Source organism: Bombina bombina, chromosome 1, assembly GCF_027579735.1.
Source record: "Bombina bombina isolate aBomBom1 chromosome 1, aBomBom1.pri, whole genome shotgun sequence".
Classification (NCBI taxonomy): domain Eukaryota; kingdom Metazoa; phylum Chordata; class Amphibia; order Anura; family Bombinatoridae; genus Bombina; species Bombina bombina.
Window position 1 is genome coordinate 751,040,661 of NC_069499.1, and position 17,133 is coordinate 751,057,793.

General features: G+C 39.0%; 1 protein-coding gene and 1 long non-coding RNA gene across 2 annotated transcripts in view; one reads left to right on the top strand and one right to left on the bottom strand.

Annotated features, from left to right (window-relative positions):
• The window catches only part of MCTS1 (MCTS1 re-initiation and release factor), a 71,085-nt gene extending 63,519 nt beyond the window's left edge, over positions 1-7,566 (bottom strand). Inside the window, exon 1 of the mRNA XM_053699284.1 lies at positions 7,453-7,566. Coding sequence (XP_053555259.1) covers positions 7,453-7,463 — 11 coding nt within the window. The 5' untranslated portion in view covers positions 7,464-7,566. The remainder of the gene's footprint in view (positions 1-7,452) is intronic.
• A 57-nt stretch (positions 7,567-7,623) lies between these two features.
• LOC128639707 (uncharacterized) overlaps positions 7,624-17,133 on the top strand; it is a 35,794-nt gene continuing 26,284 nt past the window's right edge. The window contains exon 1 of the long non-coding RNA XR_008399244.1: positions 7,624-7,649. This is a non-coding gene — a long non-coding RNA (uncharacterized LOC128639707). The remainder of the gene's footprint in view (positions 7,650-17,133) is intronic.

Genomic DNA, 17,133 nt, shown 5'->3' on the forward strand with positions numbered 1-17,133 from the left:
ACAAGCTGCATGGAACAATATAATAAATAGAAAATAATCCTATATTATAAAAGACAAGAGTTTGTCTGAAGCCGTCATGCGCAGTTCAGACAAACTCTTGCAGCTGATCGCACGCGCACCCACCCGGCAGCAGCGCGAGGACCCGGCAGCACAGTTGATTGCAAAACCAAAGCAGCGCGAGGACGAGAGAGAGAAGAGAAGAGAGAGAGAAGAGAGAGAGAAGAGAGAGAGAAGAGAAGAGAGAGAAGAGAAGAGAAAGAGAGAGAAAAGAGAAAGAGAGAGAAAAGAGAAAGAGAGAGAAAAGAGAAAGAGAGAGAAAAGAGAAAGAGAGAGAAAAGAGAAAGAGAGAGAAAAGAGAAAGAGAGAGAAAAGAGAGAGAAAAGAGAAGAGAAGAGAAGAGAAGAGAAGAGAGAGAGAGAGAGAGAGAGAGAGAGAGAGAGAATATAACACAACACGGCCCGTGTGAACTGGCTTTAGGACTAGTTTATCTATAAAGTACATATAAGCAGCAATAGCAAACAATCAGCTAATAATTGTGCAAACGGATAATAGTGCAAATCAATTCATATAACAAATGCCATCAATCTAGGGCTAGGTCTAAATAACAAGCTGGTCACTATATCATGCAAAGCACAGTCCCAAATCACCTGGTTTAATATAAACAATACAAATGATGATTCCTGTTTTATTTCTGAGTTGCACATAAGAACTTATAGTGTCCTGAAAAAGTGAAAAGTAAATGTCTGTAGACGTCCTTTAGGCTAAGGACATAACCATAAAACACAATACCATGTGCAGGAGCTCACTGGAGTGAAGCAGCTGATGCTGTGCACAGTCCAACTAATTGCAAACCAACTAATCGATTATGAGATTCGTTGACAACTATTTTCATAATCTATTATTATTGATTATGCCGATTAGTTGTTGCAGCTCTATGTTTACTTACTATTTTCATGAGGTGCACTGTTGATTAAAAATTGTGTATTGATTTCCCCCATCTGTTTTTTTTTTATTTCAGTAAAATAAACACTCATTCTCAAGATGTATTCTGTACTTTATAGATGCATACGAAACTGGAAATTTCAATGCCTTTACTGTTTACAGAGTATATTTTATATACTGTGATTTCAGCTTTTTATTTGTTTGTTATAAAAAAAACTGTGACAGACAAATTATAAAATGTATTACTTGGCTGTACATTAAATAAATAAATATTAATTTATTTTTTAAATTCATTTTATTATTGAAGACACATAACAGTACATTCAATATACATTACAAACCAATAGTAATAATAGTAGAATAGAAAGTCACATCGTACAAAGGCAGAGTAGTCTGCGCAAACTAGTGGGAGACAATCTTCAAGAGTTCATATATCATCTAATGGGTAATTGTCTTTAGTGGTCCATTTACCTTTACATAGCATAGGTTCAAGATTTAAAGTGAATGTAAATGTTGATGCTAAAGTGCCCGGTTTTTAAAAATTTGATTAAAAACAGGGGCACTTTAATTCATCAAAATTTACATTTCACTCCTGTTGTTGAAAAAAAAAAAAACTTACCTTTTAATCTTGACAGCCACTCCAGCTTCCTCCACCCGTTGCAAAGCCTCTTCCTGGGTCTAAAATGAGGAATCCGGCTTCCTCCAATCACGGCGTAGAATCAGACACTGATTCCCCCGGGGGGGAGTCGTGATTGGAGAATGACCCATCCATCATTTCTGACGTCAGAAATGGTTTGCGACGACCGGGGGAAGCTGGAGCGGCTGTCAAGTTTAAAGGTAAGTATTTTTTCACAACACGAGTGAAATCTAAATTTTGATGAATTAAAGTGCCCCTGTTTTTAATCAAATTTTTAAAAACCGGGCACTTTAGCATCAAAATTTACATTCACTTTAAAGTAAATCCTAATGTTTTACAAACGCTAGGATTTACTATTGAAACAAATAAAAGGGCACTTTCATTCATGAAGTACAAGATACTTCATGCAGAAAGCTCCTTTATTTGATTCAATCGATCGCCGCTCTTAGCTGCTACAGCAGAGCACGGCTAAAAAAATATTTGGCTAAGAGGTGACGTTTTCACCTCTTAGCCAACAGCAGTGCGGTAAATCCGGCTCCCATGGGCGCCAAGCCGGATTTACTGCATGGCTATTAGCTAAGAGGTGAAAACGTCACCTCTTAGCCAAAAAATTTTTTAGCCGTGGGCTGCTGTAGCAGCTAAAAACGGCGATCGATTAAATCAAATAAAGGAGCTTTCTACATGAAGTATCTTATGCTTCATGAATGAAAGTGCCCTTTGTTTCAATAGCAAAATCCTAGCGTTTGTAAAACGCTAGGATTTACTTTCACTTTAAGTCTGCAGAGAGGCCTTAGCATACAAGTAACGAAGCCAAGATCATACAAATATGTATTCATTTGGTATCTTAAAGTGAATGTAAATTTTGATGCTAAAGTGCCTGGTTTTTTAAAATTCGATTAAAAACAGGGGCACTTTAATTCATCAAAATTTACATTTCACTCATGTTGTGAAAATATACTTATCTTTTAATCTTGACAGCAGCTCCAGCTTTCTCCACCCGTCGCAAAGCCTCTTCCTGAGTCAAAAATGAGGAATCAGGCTTCCTCCAATCACGGCGTTGAATAAGACACTGATTCCCCCGGGGGGGAAGCCGTGATTGGAGGATGACCTATCCATCATTTCTGACATCAGAAATGGCTTGCGACAACCGGAGGAAGCTGGAGCTACTGTCAAGTTTAAAAAGTATTTCTTCATAACGAGTGAAATGTAAATTTTGATGAATTAAAGTGCCCCTGTTTTTAATCGAATTTTTAAAAACCGGGCACTTTAGCATCAAAAATTACATTCACTTTAAGAACTTACAAACCTATCCATATGAAATATGTCGGGGAATGGGAAGATGAGGGAGACCACAGTAATATAGCTTAAAGTGAAAGTAAATGTGGTCCCATTTGAACAAAGTACTGCATTGCCTAACTATAATAAGCAAATCGCTTTTTTTTTTTCTAATAAATGTATTGATTTATGCCTTTTTTTTTTAATACCTTATTTTTATACCGATATGCTGCTGACTCCTACCATCTACTTCTTCCTACTTTTTTGCAGTGTTTGCGTATAGAGCGGTCCCACCCACTCTATACGTATTAGAGAAGTGCATTTACATGGACAATTTATTGTGCGCATGCGTGAATCGCCGATTCCACTACAACAGGGCGATCAGAGCGCATGTGTGTATTTAGTTCACAACATAGTAATGAATGAATAACAATATTGTATTCATTCATTACTATACGTTTTTAAAAAGTGACAAGCTGCATCTTTTCATACCTCCGCGATCCGTCCTGAAAAATATAATTGCGCTTCAGTTTCTTCTTAGTCCGTCCCGAATGGTCTGCGCATGCGCGAAAAGGGCACGCGCATTGAAGAAAAAAGTAGACAGTTTATTTTACCGCATGCGCAGATGCCACAAGAGACCGATGACGTCGCTTCACGGCCGCCTAACGGCCAGTATTTCAGTTGGCCCAAATAAGAACGTGACCAGGAAGCAATATGCAGCCAAAAAATTGGGTTGCATTTATCGACGCTAAAATTCAGAATTTATTTCAGGAAAAAATTGATTTGCAAACAAGTTATAAAAATTTCATGAATGAAAGTCCTATTCATTTAATACATAATATATTATAATGGTGAGCAACTAAGGAAAGTTTACTTTCACTTTAACATACCTGTACATGTCTCTTTCTTTTATATCTTCTTATTTTTAACTTAAAGTGAATGTAAATTTTGATGCTAAAGTGCCCGGTTTTAAAAAATTTGATTAAAAACAGGGGCACTTTAATTCATAAAAATTTACATTTCACTCGTGCTGTGAAAAAAAAAAAAAAAAACTTAACTTTTAATCTTGACAGCAGCTCCAGCTTCCTGCACCCGCCGGGGAGCCGTGATTGGAGAATTACCCAACCATCATTTCTGACATCAGAAATGGCTTGCGACGACCTGAGGAAGCTGGAGCTGCTGTCAAGTTTAAAAAGTAAGTATTTCTTCATAACGAGTGAAATGTAAATTTTGATGAATTAAAGTGCCCCTGTTTTAAATCGAATTTTTAAAAACCGGGCACTTTAGCATCGAAATTTACATTCACTTTAAGAATTGAAAATAACCAAGTGTTCTAAGCTAAACTAACTTATGACCCAAATTGTCCTGTCTATACTATATAAAAGGGGGGGGGGTGGGAGGTCAAAAGAACTACTCAAAATTTTGGTGACGTCAAATGGCAGGTCAATAGAGAAGGTGGTTCTGAGCCAATATTATATTAGCCCCCAGAAGTATCTTACCGGTGGACATTCGTAGAAGTAATGAGCTAGAGAAGGATTATAGAAATGACATTTTATACAGTGGTTTGGATGGCTGGGGTTTCACTTGACCCATCTACTGGGTGTTATATAATCTCTATGTATTATGCAGATTTGGGCATCTCTTAATGTCATTGCTAACGTCGCCTTTTTGGCTTTTACAAGGCTGTTTTTAATGTCTTGAATAGTTATTTCATCTGAGGTATCTAAGTGTAATTTTTCCAAAACCCCTCCATGGAACTTGTCTGCCTGTTGGTTTACTAAAGTTTGGTAGAAGTAAGAAATAAAGAAGTGACCCACGCTAAATGCTATTTGGGATGTCAGGAACAGGGGGCCTTCCAAAAGTTAGGGTCGGCCTTTTCTAATTCATTGACATAAATGCCGTGATTGTAATTAGGCGTAGAAGTGACCATTGGGGAGCAGAAAACTATCCTTCAAATTTTTAAATGATTTTATGGTGTGTAGCAATGGATCCAAAGCATCCACCACTGTCCGAAGTCCCCTCTCCTCCCAAAGAACAAAGGGGGCATAGTCGTCTCCTGCAGGGAAATTTCCATTTCCCATAGTGGGATGAATTTGGTGGAGGGGAATTGCAATTTCATAAACTTGTGCACTTCATGCCAGACCTTAAAGGAGCAGTAAACCTACAAAATAATGTTATATAATTCTGCACAAAGTGCAGAATTATATAACATTAGCTTAGTGCCAGGTATATACAACAAAGTGTTCCTGATATTTTTTACTACAAAGTTGAGTTTTCCAGAACGTTGCTCCTGGTTCTACTGAGCGGTTCTATTTTTTCTTAAGCGCATCACGGGCACGCTGTCTGGTTACAGCGCACCAGATCGCGCCATTAAAATTAATGTAGCTCACTCCCTCTCTGGTCTGGTAGCGAGCTACATTAATTTTAATGGTGTGATTGGGCATGCTATGACCAGACAGCGTGCCCGCGATGCGCTTAAGAAAAAGCAGACCCGCTCAGTAGAGCCAGGAGCAGTGTTGTGCAAAACTCAACTTCCTAGTAAAAAATCTCAGGAACACTTTGTTGTATATACTTGGCGCTAAGCTAATGTTATATAAAAAAAGTGAAAAGTATTGAAGGCGCCTGAAAGCAGTGAGGACCAAAAGTCATCAACAAAAACCCCAATATAAGATAAAATGGGGTACAAACGATATATAATATATATTACAGGCTGTCCACAAATAATATAATTGACAAATTCAAAATATCATTCCATATCAGTATACATGTGCCAGTAAAATCTAAATAATATATCCGTGTCAGAAATACGTGTCAGATAAATCTAGGAATTACCTAGTAAAAAAGTACCATTCACATACAGACAAATATTGCAATATACTCAAATATGTATATATGTTGCACTATGTGTGCACACAAACCATTCAGTAAGTAGCATAAAATTATTATGTAACAAACAAATGTACCACAATGATGTCAAATGTAGATACAAAAGTATCTGAAGAAATAAAGGAGCAAATCCTAAATACTAGATAAAGTCATATAGTAATGTTCAAATCAAACCCAATGTTCTCCAGGGTCTCATCAGGCTGTGTATCCACAGGTGATGTGGTATGCGGCTGCTAGACTTCTCCCAAAACTGATAGGCCACCAGAATGATGAGTGAATACTAGAAGACAATAAAAGAAGGCGCCACAATAGTGTTAAATCCGTGGTATAGTGTACCCACGCAAACAATGAATATCACTTACTAGATATAGAGCACTTGAGAAATGCCACAGGTACAGGCTGGACTATTAATAGCTGCCCAGCGAGCTATCTTCACGAACTGCAGATCGACATGCAGATTTCAGCGTCTCAGTCTCATATATATCAGTCACGATCTTAGTGTCTGGATCAGCATCTGCTCTGAAAACACCCACTGGATATATGTGAGTGGGTGTTTTCAGAGCAGCTGCTGATCGTGACTGATATATATGAGACTGAGACGCTGAAATCTGCATGTCGATCTGCAGTTCGTGAAGATAGCTCGCTGGGCAGCTATTAATAGTCCAGCCTGTACCTGTGGCACTTCTCAAGTGCTCTATATCTAGTAAGTGATATTCATTGTTTGCGTGGGTACACTATACCACGGATTTCACACTATTTGGCTCCTTCTTTTATTGTCTTCTAGTAGTCACTAATGTTATATAATTCTGCACTTTGTGCAGAATTATATAACATTATTTTGTAGGTTTCCTGTATAAGATATTATTTTTGATTTGAAGGGGTAAGCATTTGAGAGGGCAAAGGGGAAGAAAAGCCAAGGCAAACGGGGTTGTATTGGCCTCTTCAAGGGCCAAGTCGCAGAAGAGGCCATACAACCCTGTTTGCCTTGGCTGTATGTAGTTGCCAGTCTGTGACCAGGCACAACGCAGCCCAGTTGTATAATTTTAAGTTAGGGAGACCAAGACCTCCAATAAAATAGGGTAAATGTAATTTATGTGCAGCTATCAGGGTTTTTTTCCCTTTTCATATGAATTGGTTAGTCGCTTTTTCAAGTTTTATATTAATTTATTTTAATGTATGGTATATATCAGCAAGTTAGCCCTGTATTTCTGCAAATACAGACAAGACAATGGATACACCCCTTGAAAAGCTAACTTAGGCTATGGCCAATTAAAGCCAGATATATAAGTAAGCCTCTGCACTGACCTAAACAACCACTGTGAAGTTGTGGGACAGACACTACAACCTAACATGGAATGGAAGAAATACACACTTTAAAACATATTTTAAAATAAAAACAAGCAAAATAAATGTTGTATTTTCTTAAAGGTTTATGGGATATTACTATTTAAGTATGGTACAGTATGCCTGGTCCATTGTTTGATCGCTATATAGTTAATATGAGTCTTTCACTGACGTTCACAGCAATTGCTGAGAATCAGTCAACCAAGCTGGTCTCCTATGGGAAAGGCGAAGTGTTAACCGACCCATGTGGTGTTTGGGATGTGTATTACACATGGATTAAAAAGTCGAATTCCTTCAGACACGCTTATAAGATGCAAAATCAGTCACAATAAATGTTAACAAAATATAAAAGAAACAAAAATACTCACTTCTTGAACATACTGGTGTCTCGATTCTATGGTCAGTAGATTTACGGGGTACCAAAGGAGAGGGATGTCGTTTTACATCCGGGTTACAACACAGCACGACACACACTGCAAAAGTCAGGCGGAAGTGAGGTACTACTGGCTGAAACAAGACGCTGCTGGCGGAAGTATTGCCTGAACTCCGACAGCTGTCTGTACATGTAAATATGAGCTTGCTGTGATGTAGAGAGGCATACGTCTGAATACGTTATTTATGCTAATATAGTTCTAAAGTAAAAATCTATATAAAAAACGTTTGTTTTATGGCGCATATTAAACTGCATATTAATGAGTTTTAGCGTTTAATGAAAACATTTAAACACACGATTTAAAATGTACATCAGTTTCTATTGGTGGTGACTACTGACTTTAGGGTTTTAGTACATTGTTAATTTATGTTACTGCTGTATATTTTCTGATACTATGTGATTGTTTGAAATTGTTTTTTATTGAATAAAAGACTAGGGCCTAGATTTAGAGTTCGGCGGTAGCCGTCAAAACCAGCGTTAGAGGCTCCTAACGCTGGTTTTGGCCGCCCGCTGGTATTTGGAGTCAGTGATTAAAGGGTCTAACGCTCACTTTACAGCCGCGACTTTTCCATACCGCAGATCCCCCTACGCCATTTGCGTAGCCTATCTTTTCAATGGGATCTTTCTAACGCTGGTATTTAGAGTCGTTTCTGCAGTGAGCGTTAGAGCTCTAACGACAAGATTCCAGCCGCCTGAAAAAAGCAGGAGTTAAGAGCTTTCTGGCTAACGCCGGTTTATAAAGCTCTTAACTACTGTACCCTAAAGTACACTAACACCCATAAACTACCTATGTACCCCTAAACCGAGGTCCCCCCACATCGCCGCCACTCGATTAAAATTTTTAACCCCTAATCTGCCGACCGCCACCTACGTTATACTTATGTACCCCTAATCTGCTGCCCCTAACCCCGCCGACCCCTATATTATATTTATTAACCCCTAACTTGCCCCCCACAACGTCGCCGCAAGCTACTTAAAATAATTAACCCCTAATCTTCCGACCGCAAAGCGCCGCCACCTACGTTATCCCTATGTACCCCTAATCTTCTGCCCCTAACATCGCCGACCCCTATGTTATATTTATTAACCCCTAATCTGCCCCCCACAACGTCGCCGACACCTACCTACACTTATTAACCCCTAATCTGCCGAGCGGACCTGAGCGCTACTATAATAAAGTTATTAACCCCTAATCCGCCTCACTAACCCTATCATAAATAGTATTAACCCCTAATCTGCCCTCCCTAACATCGCCGACACCTACCTTCAATTATTAACCCCTAATCTGCCGACCGGAGCTCACCGCTATTCTAATAAATGTATTAACCCCTAAAGCTAAGTCTAACCCTAACACTAACACCCCCCTAAGTTAAATATAATTTTTATCTAACGAAATAAATTAACTCTTATTAAATAAATGATTCCTATTTAAAGCTAAATACTTACCTGTAAAATAAATCCTAATATAGCTACAATATAAATTACATTTATATTATAGCTATTTTAGGATTAATATTTATTTTACAGGTAACTTTGTATTTATTTTAACCAGGTACAATAGCTATTAAATAGTTAAGAACTATTTAATAGTTACCTAGTTAAAATAATTACAAATTTACCTGTAAAATAAATCCTAACCTAAGATATAATTAAACCTAACACTACCCTATCAATAAAATAATTAAATAAACTACCTACAATTACCTACAATTAACCTAACACTACACTATCAATAAATTAATTAAACACAATTGCTACAAATAAATACAATTAAATAAACTATCTAAAGTACAAAAAATAAAAAAGAACTAAGTTACAGAAAATAAAAAAATATTTACAAACATAAGAAAAATATTACAACAATTTTAAACTAATTACACCTACTCTAAGCCCCCTAATAAAATAACAAAGACCCCCAAAATAAAAAATTCCCTACCCTATTCTAAAATACAAAAATTACAAGCTCTTTTACCTTACCAGCCCTGAACAGGGCCCTTTGCGGGGCATGCCCCAAGAATTTCAGCTCTTTTGCCTGTAAAAAAAAACATACAATACCCCCCCCCAACATTACAACCCACCACCCACATACCCCTAATCTAACCCAAACCCCCTTAAATAAACCTAACACTAATCCCCTGAAGATCTTCCTACCTTGTCTTCACCATCCAGGTATCACCGATCCGTCCTGGCTCCAAGATCTTCATCCAACCCAAGCGGGGGTTGGCGATCCATAATCCGGTGCTCCAAAGTCTTCCTCCTATCCGGCAAGAAGAGGACATCCGGACCGGCAAACATCTTCTCCAAGCGGCATCTTCTATGTTCTTCCATCCGATGACGACCGGCTCCATCTTGAAGACCTCCAGCGCGGATCCATCCTCTTCTTCCGACGACTAGACGACGAATGACGGTTCCTTTAAGGGACGTCATCCAAGATGGCGTCCCTCGAATTCCGATTGGCTGATAGGATTCTATCAGCCAATCGGAATTAAGGTAGGAATTTTCTGATTGGCTGATGGAATCAGCCAATCAGAATCAAGTTCAATCCGATTGGCTGATCCAATCAGCCAATCAGATTGAGCTCGCATTCTATTGGCTGTTCCGATCAGCCAATAGAATGCGAGCTCAATCTGATTGGCTGATTGGATCAGCCAATCGGATTGAACTTGATTCTGATTGGCTGATTCCATCAGCCAATCAGAAAATTCCTACCATAATTCCGATTGGCTGATAGAATCCTATCAGCCAATCGGAATTCGAGGGACGCCATCTTGGATGACGTCCCTTAAAGGAACCGTCATTCGTCGTCTAGTCGTCGGAAGAAGAGGATGGATCCGCGCTGGAGGTCTTCAAGATGGAGCCGGTCGTCATCGGATGGAAGAACATAGAAGATGCCGCTTGGAGAAGATGTTTGCCGGTCCGGATGTCCTCTTCTTGCCGGATAGGAGGAAGACTTTGGAGCACCGGATTATGGATCGCCAACCCCCGCTTGGGTTGGATGAAGATCTTGGAGCCAGGACGGATCGGTGATACCTGGATGGTGAAGACAAGGTAGGAAGATCTTCAGGGGATTAGTGTTAGGTTTATTTAAGGGGGTTTGGGTTAGATTAGGGGTATGTGGGTGGTGGGTTGTAATGTTGGGGGGAGGGTATTGTATGTTTTTTTTTACAGGCAAAAGAGCTGAAATTCTTGGGGCATGCCCCGCAAAGGGCCCTGTTCAGGGCTGGTAAGGTAAAAGAGCTTGTAATTTTTGTATTTTAGAATAGGGTAGGGAATTTTTTATTTTGGGGGTCTTTGTTATTTTATTAGGGGGCTTAGAGTAGGTGTAATTAGTTTAAAATTGTTGTAATATTTTTCTTATGTTTGTAAATATTTTTTTATTTTCTGTAACTTAGTTCTTTTTTATTTTTTGTACTTTAGATAGTTTATTTAATTGTATTTATTTGTAGCAATTGTGTTTAATTAATTTATTGATAGTGTAGTGTTAGGTTAATTGTAGGTAATTGTAGGTAGTTTATTTAATTATTTTATTGATAGGGTAGTGTTAGGTTTAATTATATCTTAGGTTAGGATTTATTTTACAGGTAAATTTGTAATTATTTTAACTAGGTAACTATTAAATAGTTCTTAACTATTTAATAGCTATTGTACCTGGTTAAAATAAATACAAAGTTACCTGTAAAATAAATATTAATCCTAAAATAGCTATAATATAAATGTAATTTATATTGTAGCTATATTAGGATTTATTTTACAGGTAAGTATTTAGCTTTAAATAGGAATCATTTATTTAATAAGAGTTAATTTATTTCGTTAGATAAAAATTATATTTAACTTAGGGGGGTGTTAGTGTTAGGGTTAGACTTAGCTTTAGGGGTTAATACATTTATTAGAATAGCGGTGAGCTCCGGTCGGCAGATTAGGGGTTAATAATTGAAGGTAGGTGTCGGCGATGTTAGGGAGGGCAGATTAGGGGTTAATACTATTTATGATAGGGTTAGTGAGGCGGATTAGGGGTTAATAACTTTATTATAGTAGCGCTCAGGTCCGCTCGGCAGATTAGGGGTTAATAAGTGTAGGTAGGTGTCGGCGACGTTGTGGGGGGCAGATTAGGGGTTAATAAATATAACATAGGGGTCGGCGATGTTAGGGCAGCAGATTAGGGGTACATAGGGATAACGTAGGTGGCGGCGGTTTACGGAGCGGCAGATTAGGGGTTAAAAGTGTAATGCAGGGGTCAGCGATAGCGGGGGCGGCAGATTAGGGGTTAATAAGTGTAAGGCTAGGGGTGTTTAGACTCGGGGTACATGTTAGAGTGTTAGGTGCAGACGTAGGAAGTGTTTCCCCATAGGAAACAATGGGGCTGCGTTAGGAGCTGAACGCTGCTTTTTTGCAGGTGTTAGGTTTTTTTTCAGCTCAAACAGCCCCATTGTTTCCTATGGGAGAATCGTGCACGAGCACGTTTTTGAGGCCAGCCGCGTCCGTAAGCAACTCTGGTATCGAGAGTTGCATTTGCGCTAAATATGCTCTACGCTCCTTTTTTGGAGCCTAACGCAGCATTTGTTTGAACTCTCGATACCAGAGTTAAATTTATGGTGCGGCCAGAAAAAAACCCGCGGAGCGTTAACAGCCCTTTTACCGCCAAACTCCAAATCTAGCCGTAGGTGATTACCAACCGTGGTGATACCAAATAAATGATGTTCCTATTAAAGGCTCCCCATTTTATGATGCATGTGTTACTTGCATGTAAGTCCTGACCTTGAAAATTGCTGTCAGTCTGACATTTTATGAGTTGCAAGCTGACTACCATAGAAAGTAACAAAGCTCTACAGAATGCAGAATATCACATGCGTACAATGACGTAATCACACTCCACATGTTTCAAAAGAATGTGTGGAATGCAATTACGTAATTACAAGCATGCGCACTTTCGGCTAGATTTAGAGTTTGGCGTTAGCCGTCAAAAGCAGCGTTAAGGGGTCCTAACGTTGCTTTTTACCGCCCGCTGGTATTTAGAGTCAGCCAGGAAAGGGTCTACCGCTCACTTCCTTACCGTGACTCCAGGCTACCGCAGATCCCCTTACGCCAATTGCGTATCCTATCATTTCTATGGGATTTGCCTAACGCTGGTATTTGGAGTCTTGGAAGAACTGAGCGGTAGAGCCTCTACTGACAAGACTCCTACCGCCAAAAAAAGTCAGTAGTTAAGAGCTTTATGGGCTAACGCCGGAATGTAAAGCTCCTAACTACTGTGCTATAAAGTACACTAACACCCATAAACTACCTATGTACCCCTAATCCTAAACCGAGGCCCCCCCGACATCGTAAACACTATAATAAAAAATTGTAACCCCTAATCTGCCGACCGGACACCGCCGCCACCTACATTATACCTATGAACCCCTAATCTGCTGCCCCTAACATCGCCGACACCTATATTATATTTATTAACCCCTAATCTGCCCCCCCAACTTCGCTGCTACCTAACTACTATTATTAACCCCTAATCTGCCGACCGGACCTCGCCGCCACTATAATAAATGTATTAACCCCTAAACCGCCGCACTCCCGCCTCGCAAACACTAGAATACATTTTATTAACCCCTAATCTGCCCTCCCTAACATCGCCGCCACTACCTACAATTATTAACCCCTAATCTTCCGTCCGCAACGTCGCTGTTACTATAATAAATGTATTAACTCCTAAACCTAAGTCTAACCCTAACACCCTCCTAACATAAATATAATTTAAATTAAACAAAATAATATTCCTATAATTAAATAAATTAATCCTATTTAAAACGAAATACCTAGAAAACAATCGGAACAGCCAATAGAATGCGAGCTCAATCTGATTGGCTGATTGGATCAGCCAATCAGATTTTTCCTACTTTAATTCCGATTGGCTGATAGAATCGGAATTCGAGGGATGCCATCTTGGATGACGTCATTTAAAGGAACCTTCATTCATCGTTAGTCTGTTGGGGAAGGAGGATGTTCTGCGTTGGCGGGATGAAGATGGATCCGGAAGATAGAAGATGCCGCTTGGAAGAAGACATCGCCCGGATGGAGGACCTCTTCTTTGCCGGTTGGATCAAGACTTCGCCCGGATGGAGGACCTCTTCTTTGCCGCTTGGATCAAGACTTCGCACGGATGGAGGACCACATCGCCCGGATTGGATGAAGACTTCGGCTCGGCTGAGTGAAGACGACTCAAGTTAGGGAGATCTTCAGGGGGTTAGTGATAGTTTTTTTTAAGGGGGGTTTGGGTGGGTTAGAATAGGGGTATGTGGGTGGTGGGTTGTAATGTTGGGGGGATATTGTATTTTCTTTTACAGGTAAAAGAGCTGATTACTTTGGGGCAATGCCCCGCAAAAAGCCCTTTTAAGGGCTGGTAAAAGAGCTGATTACTTTTGTAATTTAGAATAGGGTAGGGAATTTAATTATTTTATTAGGGGGCTTAGATTAGGTGTAATTAGTTTAAACGTCTTGTAATTTATTTATTTATTTGTAATTTAGTGTTTTGTTTTTTGTATTATAGATTAGTTTATTTAATTGTATTTTAGTTTAGCTAATTATAGGTAATTTAGTTAATTAATTTAATGATATTGTAGTGTTAGGTTTAATTGTAACTTAGGTTAGGATTTATTTTACATGTAATTTTGTAATTATTTTAACTAGGTAGCTATTAAATAGTTAATAACTATTTAATAGCTATTGTACCTAGTTAAAATAAATACAAAGTTGCCTGTAAAATAAATATAAATCCTAAAATAGATACAATGTAATTATTATTTATATTGTAGCTATATTAGGGTTTATTTTCTAGGTAAGGATTTAGTTTTAAATAGGATTAATTTATTTAATTATAGGAATATTATTTAGTTTAATTTAAATTATATTTATGTTAGGGGGTGTTAGGGTTAGGTTTAGGGGTTAATAACTTTATTATAGTAGCGGCGATGTTGCAGGCGGCAGATTAAGGGTTAATAATTGTAGGTAGGTGGCGGCGATGTTAGGGAGGGCAGATTAGGGGTTAATACAATTTATTCTAGTGTTTGCGAGGCGGGAGTGTGGCGGTTTAGGGGTTAATACATTTATTATAGTGGCAGCGAGATCCGGTCGGCAGATTAGGGGTTAATAAGTGTAGGTAGGTGGCGGCGACGTTGGGGGGGGCAGATTAGGGAGTAATAAATATAATATAGGTGGCGGCGGTGTTAGGGGCAGCAGATTAGGGGTTCATAGCTATAATGTAGGTTGCGGCGGTGTCTGGAGCGGCAGATTAGGGGTTAATAGTACAATGCAGGTGTCAGCGATAGCGGGGGGCAGATTAGGGGTTAATAAGTGTAAGGTCAGGGGTGTTTAGACTCAGGGTTCATGTTAGGGTGTTAGGTGCAGACTTAGAAAGTGTTTCCCCATAGGAAACAATGGGGCTGCGTTAGGAGCTGAACGCTGCTTTTTTGCAGGTGTTAGGTTTTTTTCATCCCAAACTGCCCCATTGTTTCCTATGGGGATATCATGCACGAGCACGTTTTGCAAGCTCACTGCTACCGCAAGCAACGCTGGTATTGAGGGTTGAAGTGGCGTTAAATTAGGCTCAACGCTCCCTTTTCTGAGCCTAACGCAGCCACTCAGACAACTCTAAATACCAGCGTTGTTTAAAGGGGTGCGCTGGGAAAAAAAGCAGTGTTAGCTACACGGGTCTTTACCGACAAAACTCTAAATCTAGGCAATTGTTAGGTAGCAAATTTCGATGGAGAGGATATTTACTCCTCACATTCATTCTTAAAGTGTCCGTGGACATGCGCTCATGCGCAGTTGAAGATGGTGGTAGCAAATTTAGTTGGGGGGTCTTTCAAATTACAGAAGATTTTTCACCCACTTCTTAGTTACAGCTCAATATGTCATCAAAATTCAATAAAGCATCTCTCCACCACTCTAACACTTGTTAATATTTTAATATACACTTTATTTAATATAGCTAACTCCATACAGTTAATGAATTTAGGAGTTAGCTAAATTAAATAAGGAGCTGTAACTAAGAAGTAGGTGAAAAAACATAATTTATGTAAGAACTTACCTGATAAATTCATTTCTTTCATATTGGCAAGAGTCCATGAGCTAGTGACTTATGGGATATACAATCCTACCAGGAGGGGCAAAGTTTCCTGAACCTCAAAATGCCTATAAATACACCCCTCACCACACCCACAATTCAGTTTAACGAATAGCCAAGAAGTGGGGTGATATAGAAAGGAGTAAAAAGCATCAACAAAGGAATTTGGAAATAATTGTGCTTTATACAAAAAAATCATAACCACCATAAAAAAAGGGGTGGGCCTCATGGACTCTTGCCAATATGAAAGAAATTAATTTATCAGGGAAGTTCTTGCATAAATTATGTTTTCTTTCATGTAATTGGCAAGAGTCCATGAGTTAGTGAGGTATGGGATAGCAATACCCAAGAGGTGGAACTCCACGCAAGAGTCACTAGAGAGGGAGAGATAAAAATAAAAACAGCCATTTTCCGCTGAAAAAAATTAATCCACAACCTAAAATATAAATTAATCCTCATAAATGAGAAGAAAAAACTTAAATCAAAAGCAGAAAAATCAAACTGAAACAGCTGCCTGAAGAAATATTCTACCAAAAACTGCTTCTGAAGAAGCAAAGACATCAAAATGGTAGAATTTAGTAAATGTATGCAAAGAAGACCAAGTTGCTGCTTTGCAAATCTGATCAACTGAAGCTTTATTCTTAAAAGCCCACAAAGTGCAAACTGATCTAGTAGAATGAGCTGTAATTCTCTGAGACGGGGCTTGACCAGACTCCAAATAGGCTTGATGAATCAAAAGTTTTAACCACGAGGCCAAGGAAACGGCAGAAGCCTTCTGACCTTTCCTGGAACCAGAAAATATAACAAATAAACTAGAAGTCTTCCTGAAATCTTTAGTAGCTTCAACATAATATTTCAGAGCTCTCACCACATCCAAAGAATGTAAAGATCTCTCCACAGAATTCTTAGGATTAGGACACAAGGAAGGAACAACAATTTCTCTATTAATGTTGTTAGAATTCACAACCTTAGGTAAGAATTTAAATGAAGTCCGCAAAACTGCCTTATCCTGATGAAAAATCAGAAAAGGAGATTCACAAGAGAGAGCGGATAATTCAAAAATTCTTCTAGCAGAAGAGATGGCCAAAAAACCATCCTGAAGAAACTGTAAAATTCTAGGAATTCTAAAAGAATGCCAAGAGAATTTATGAGAACACCATAAAATGTAAGTCTTCCAAACTCGATAATAAATCTCTATGACTAAGCACTAAGCGTTCAATTTCAAATTTAATGATTTGAGATCCTGATGGAAAAACTGACCTTGAGATAGAAGGTCTGGCCTTAATGGAAGTGTCCAAGGTTGGCAACTGGACATCCGAACAAGATCCGCATACCAAAACTTGTGAGGCCATGCTGGAGCCACCAGCAGCACAAACGATTGCTCCATGATGATTTTGGAGATAACTCTTGGAAGAAGAACTAGAGGCAGGAAAATATAAGCAGGTTGATAACATCCAGGAAGTGTCAATGCATCCACTGCTTCCACCTGAGGATCCCTGGACC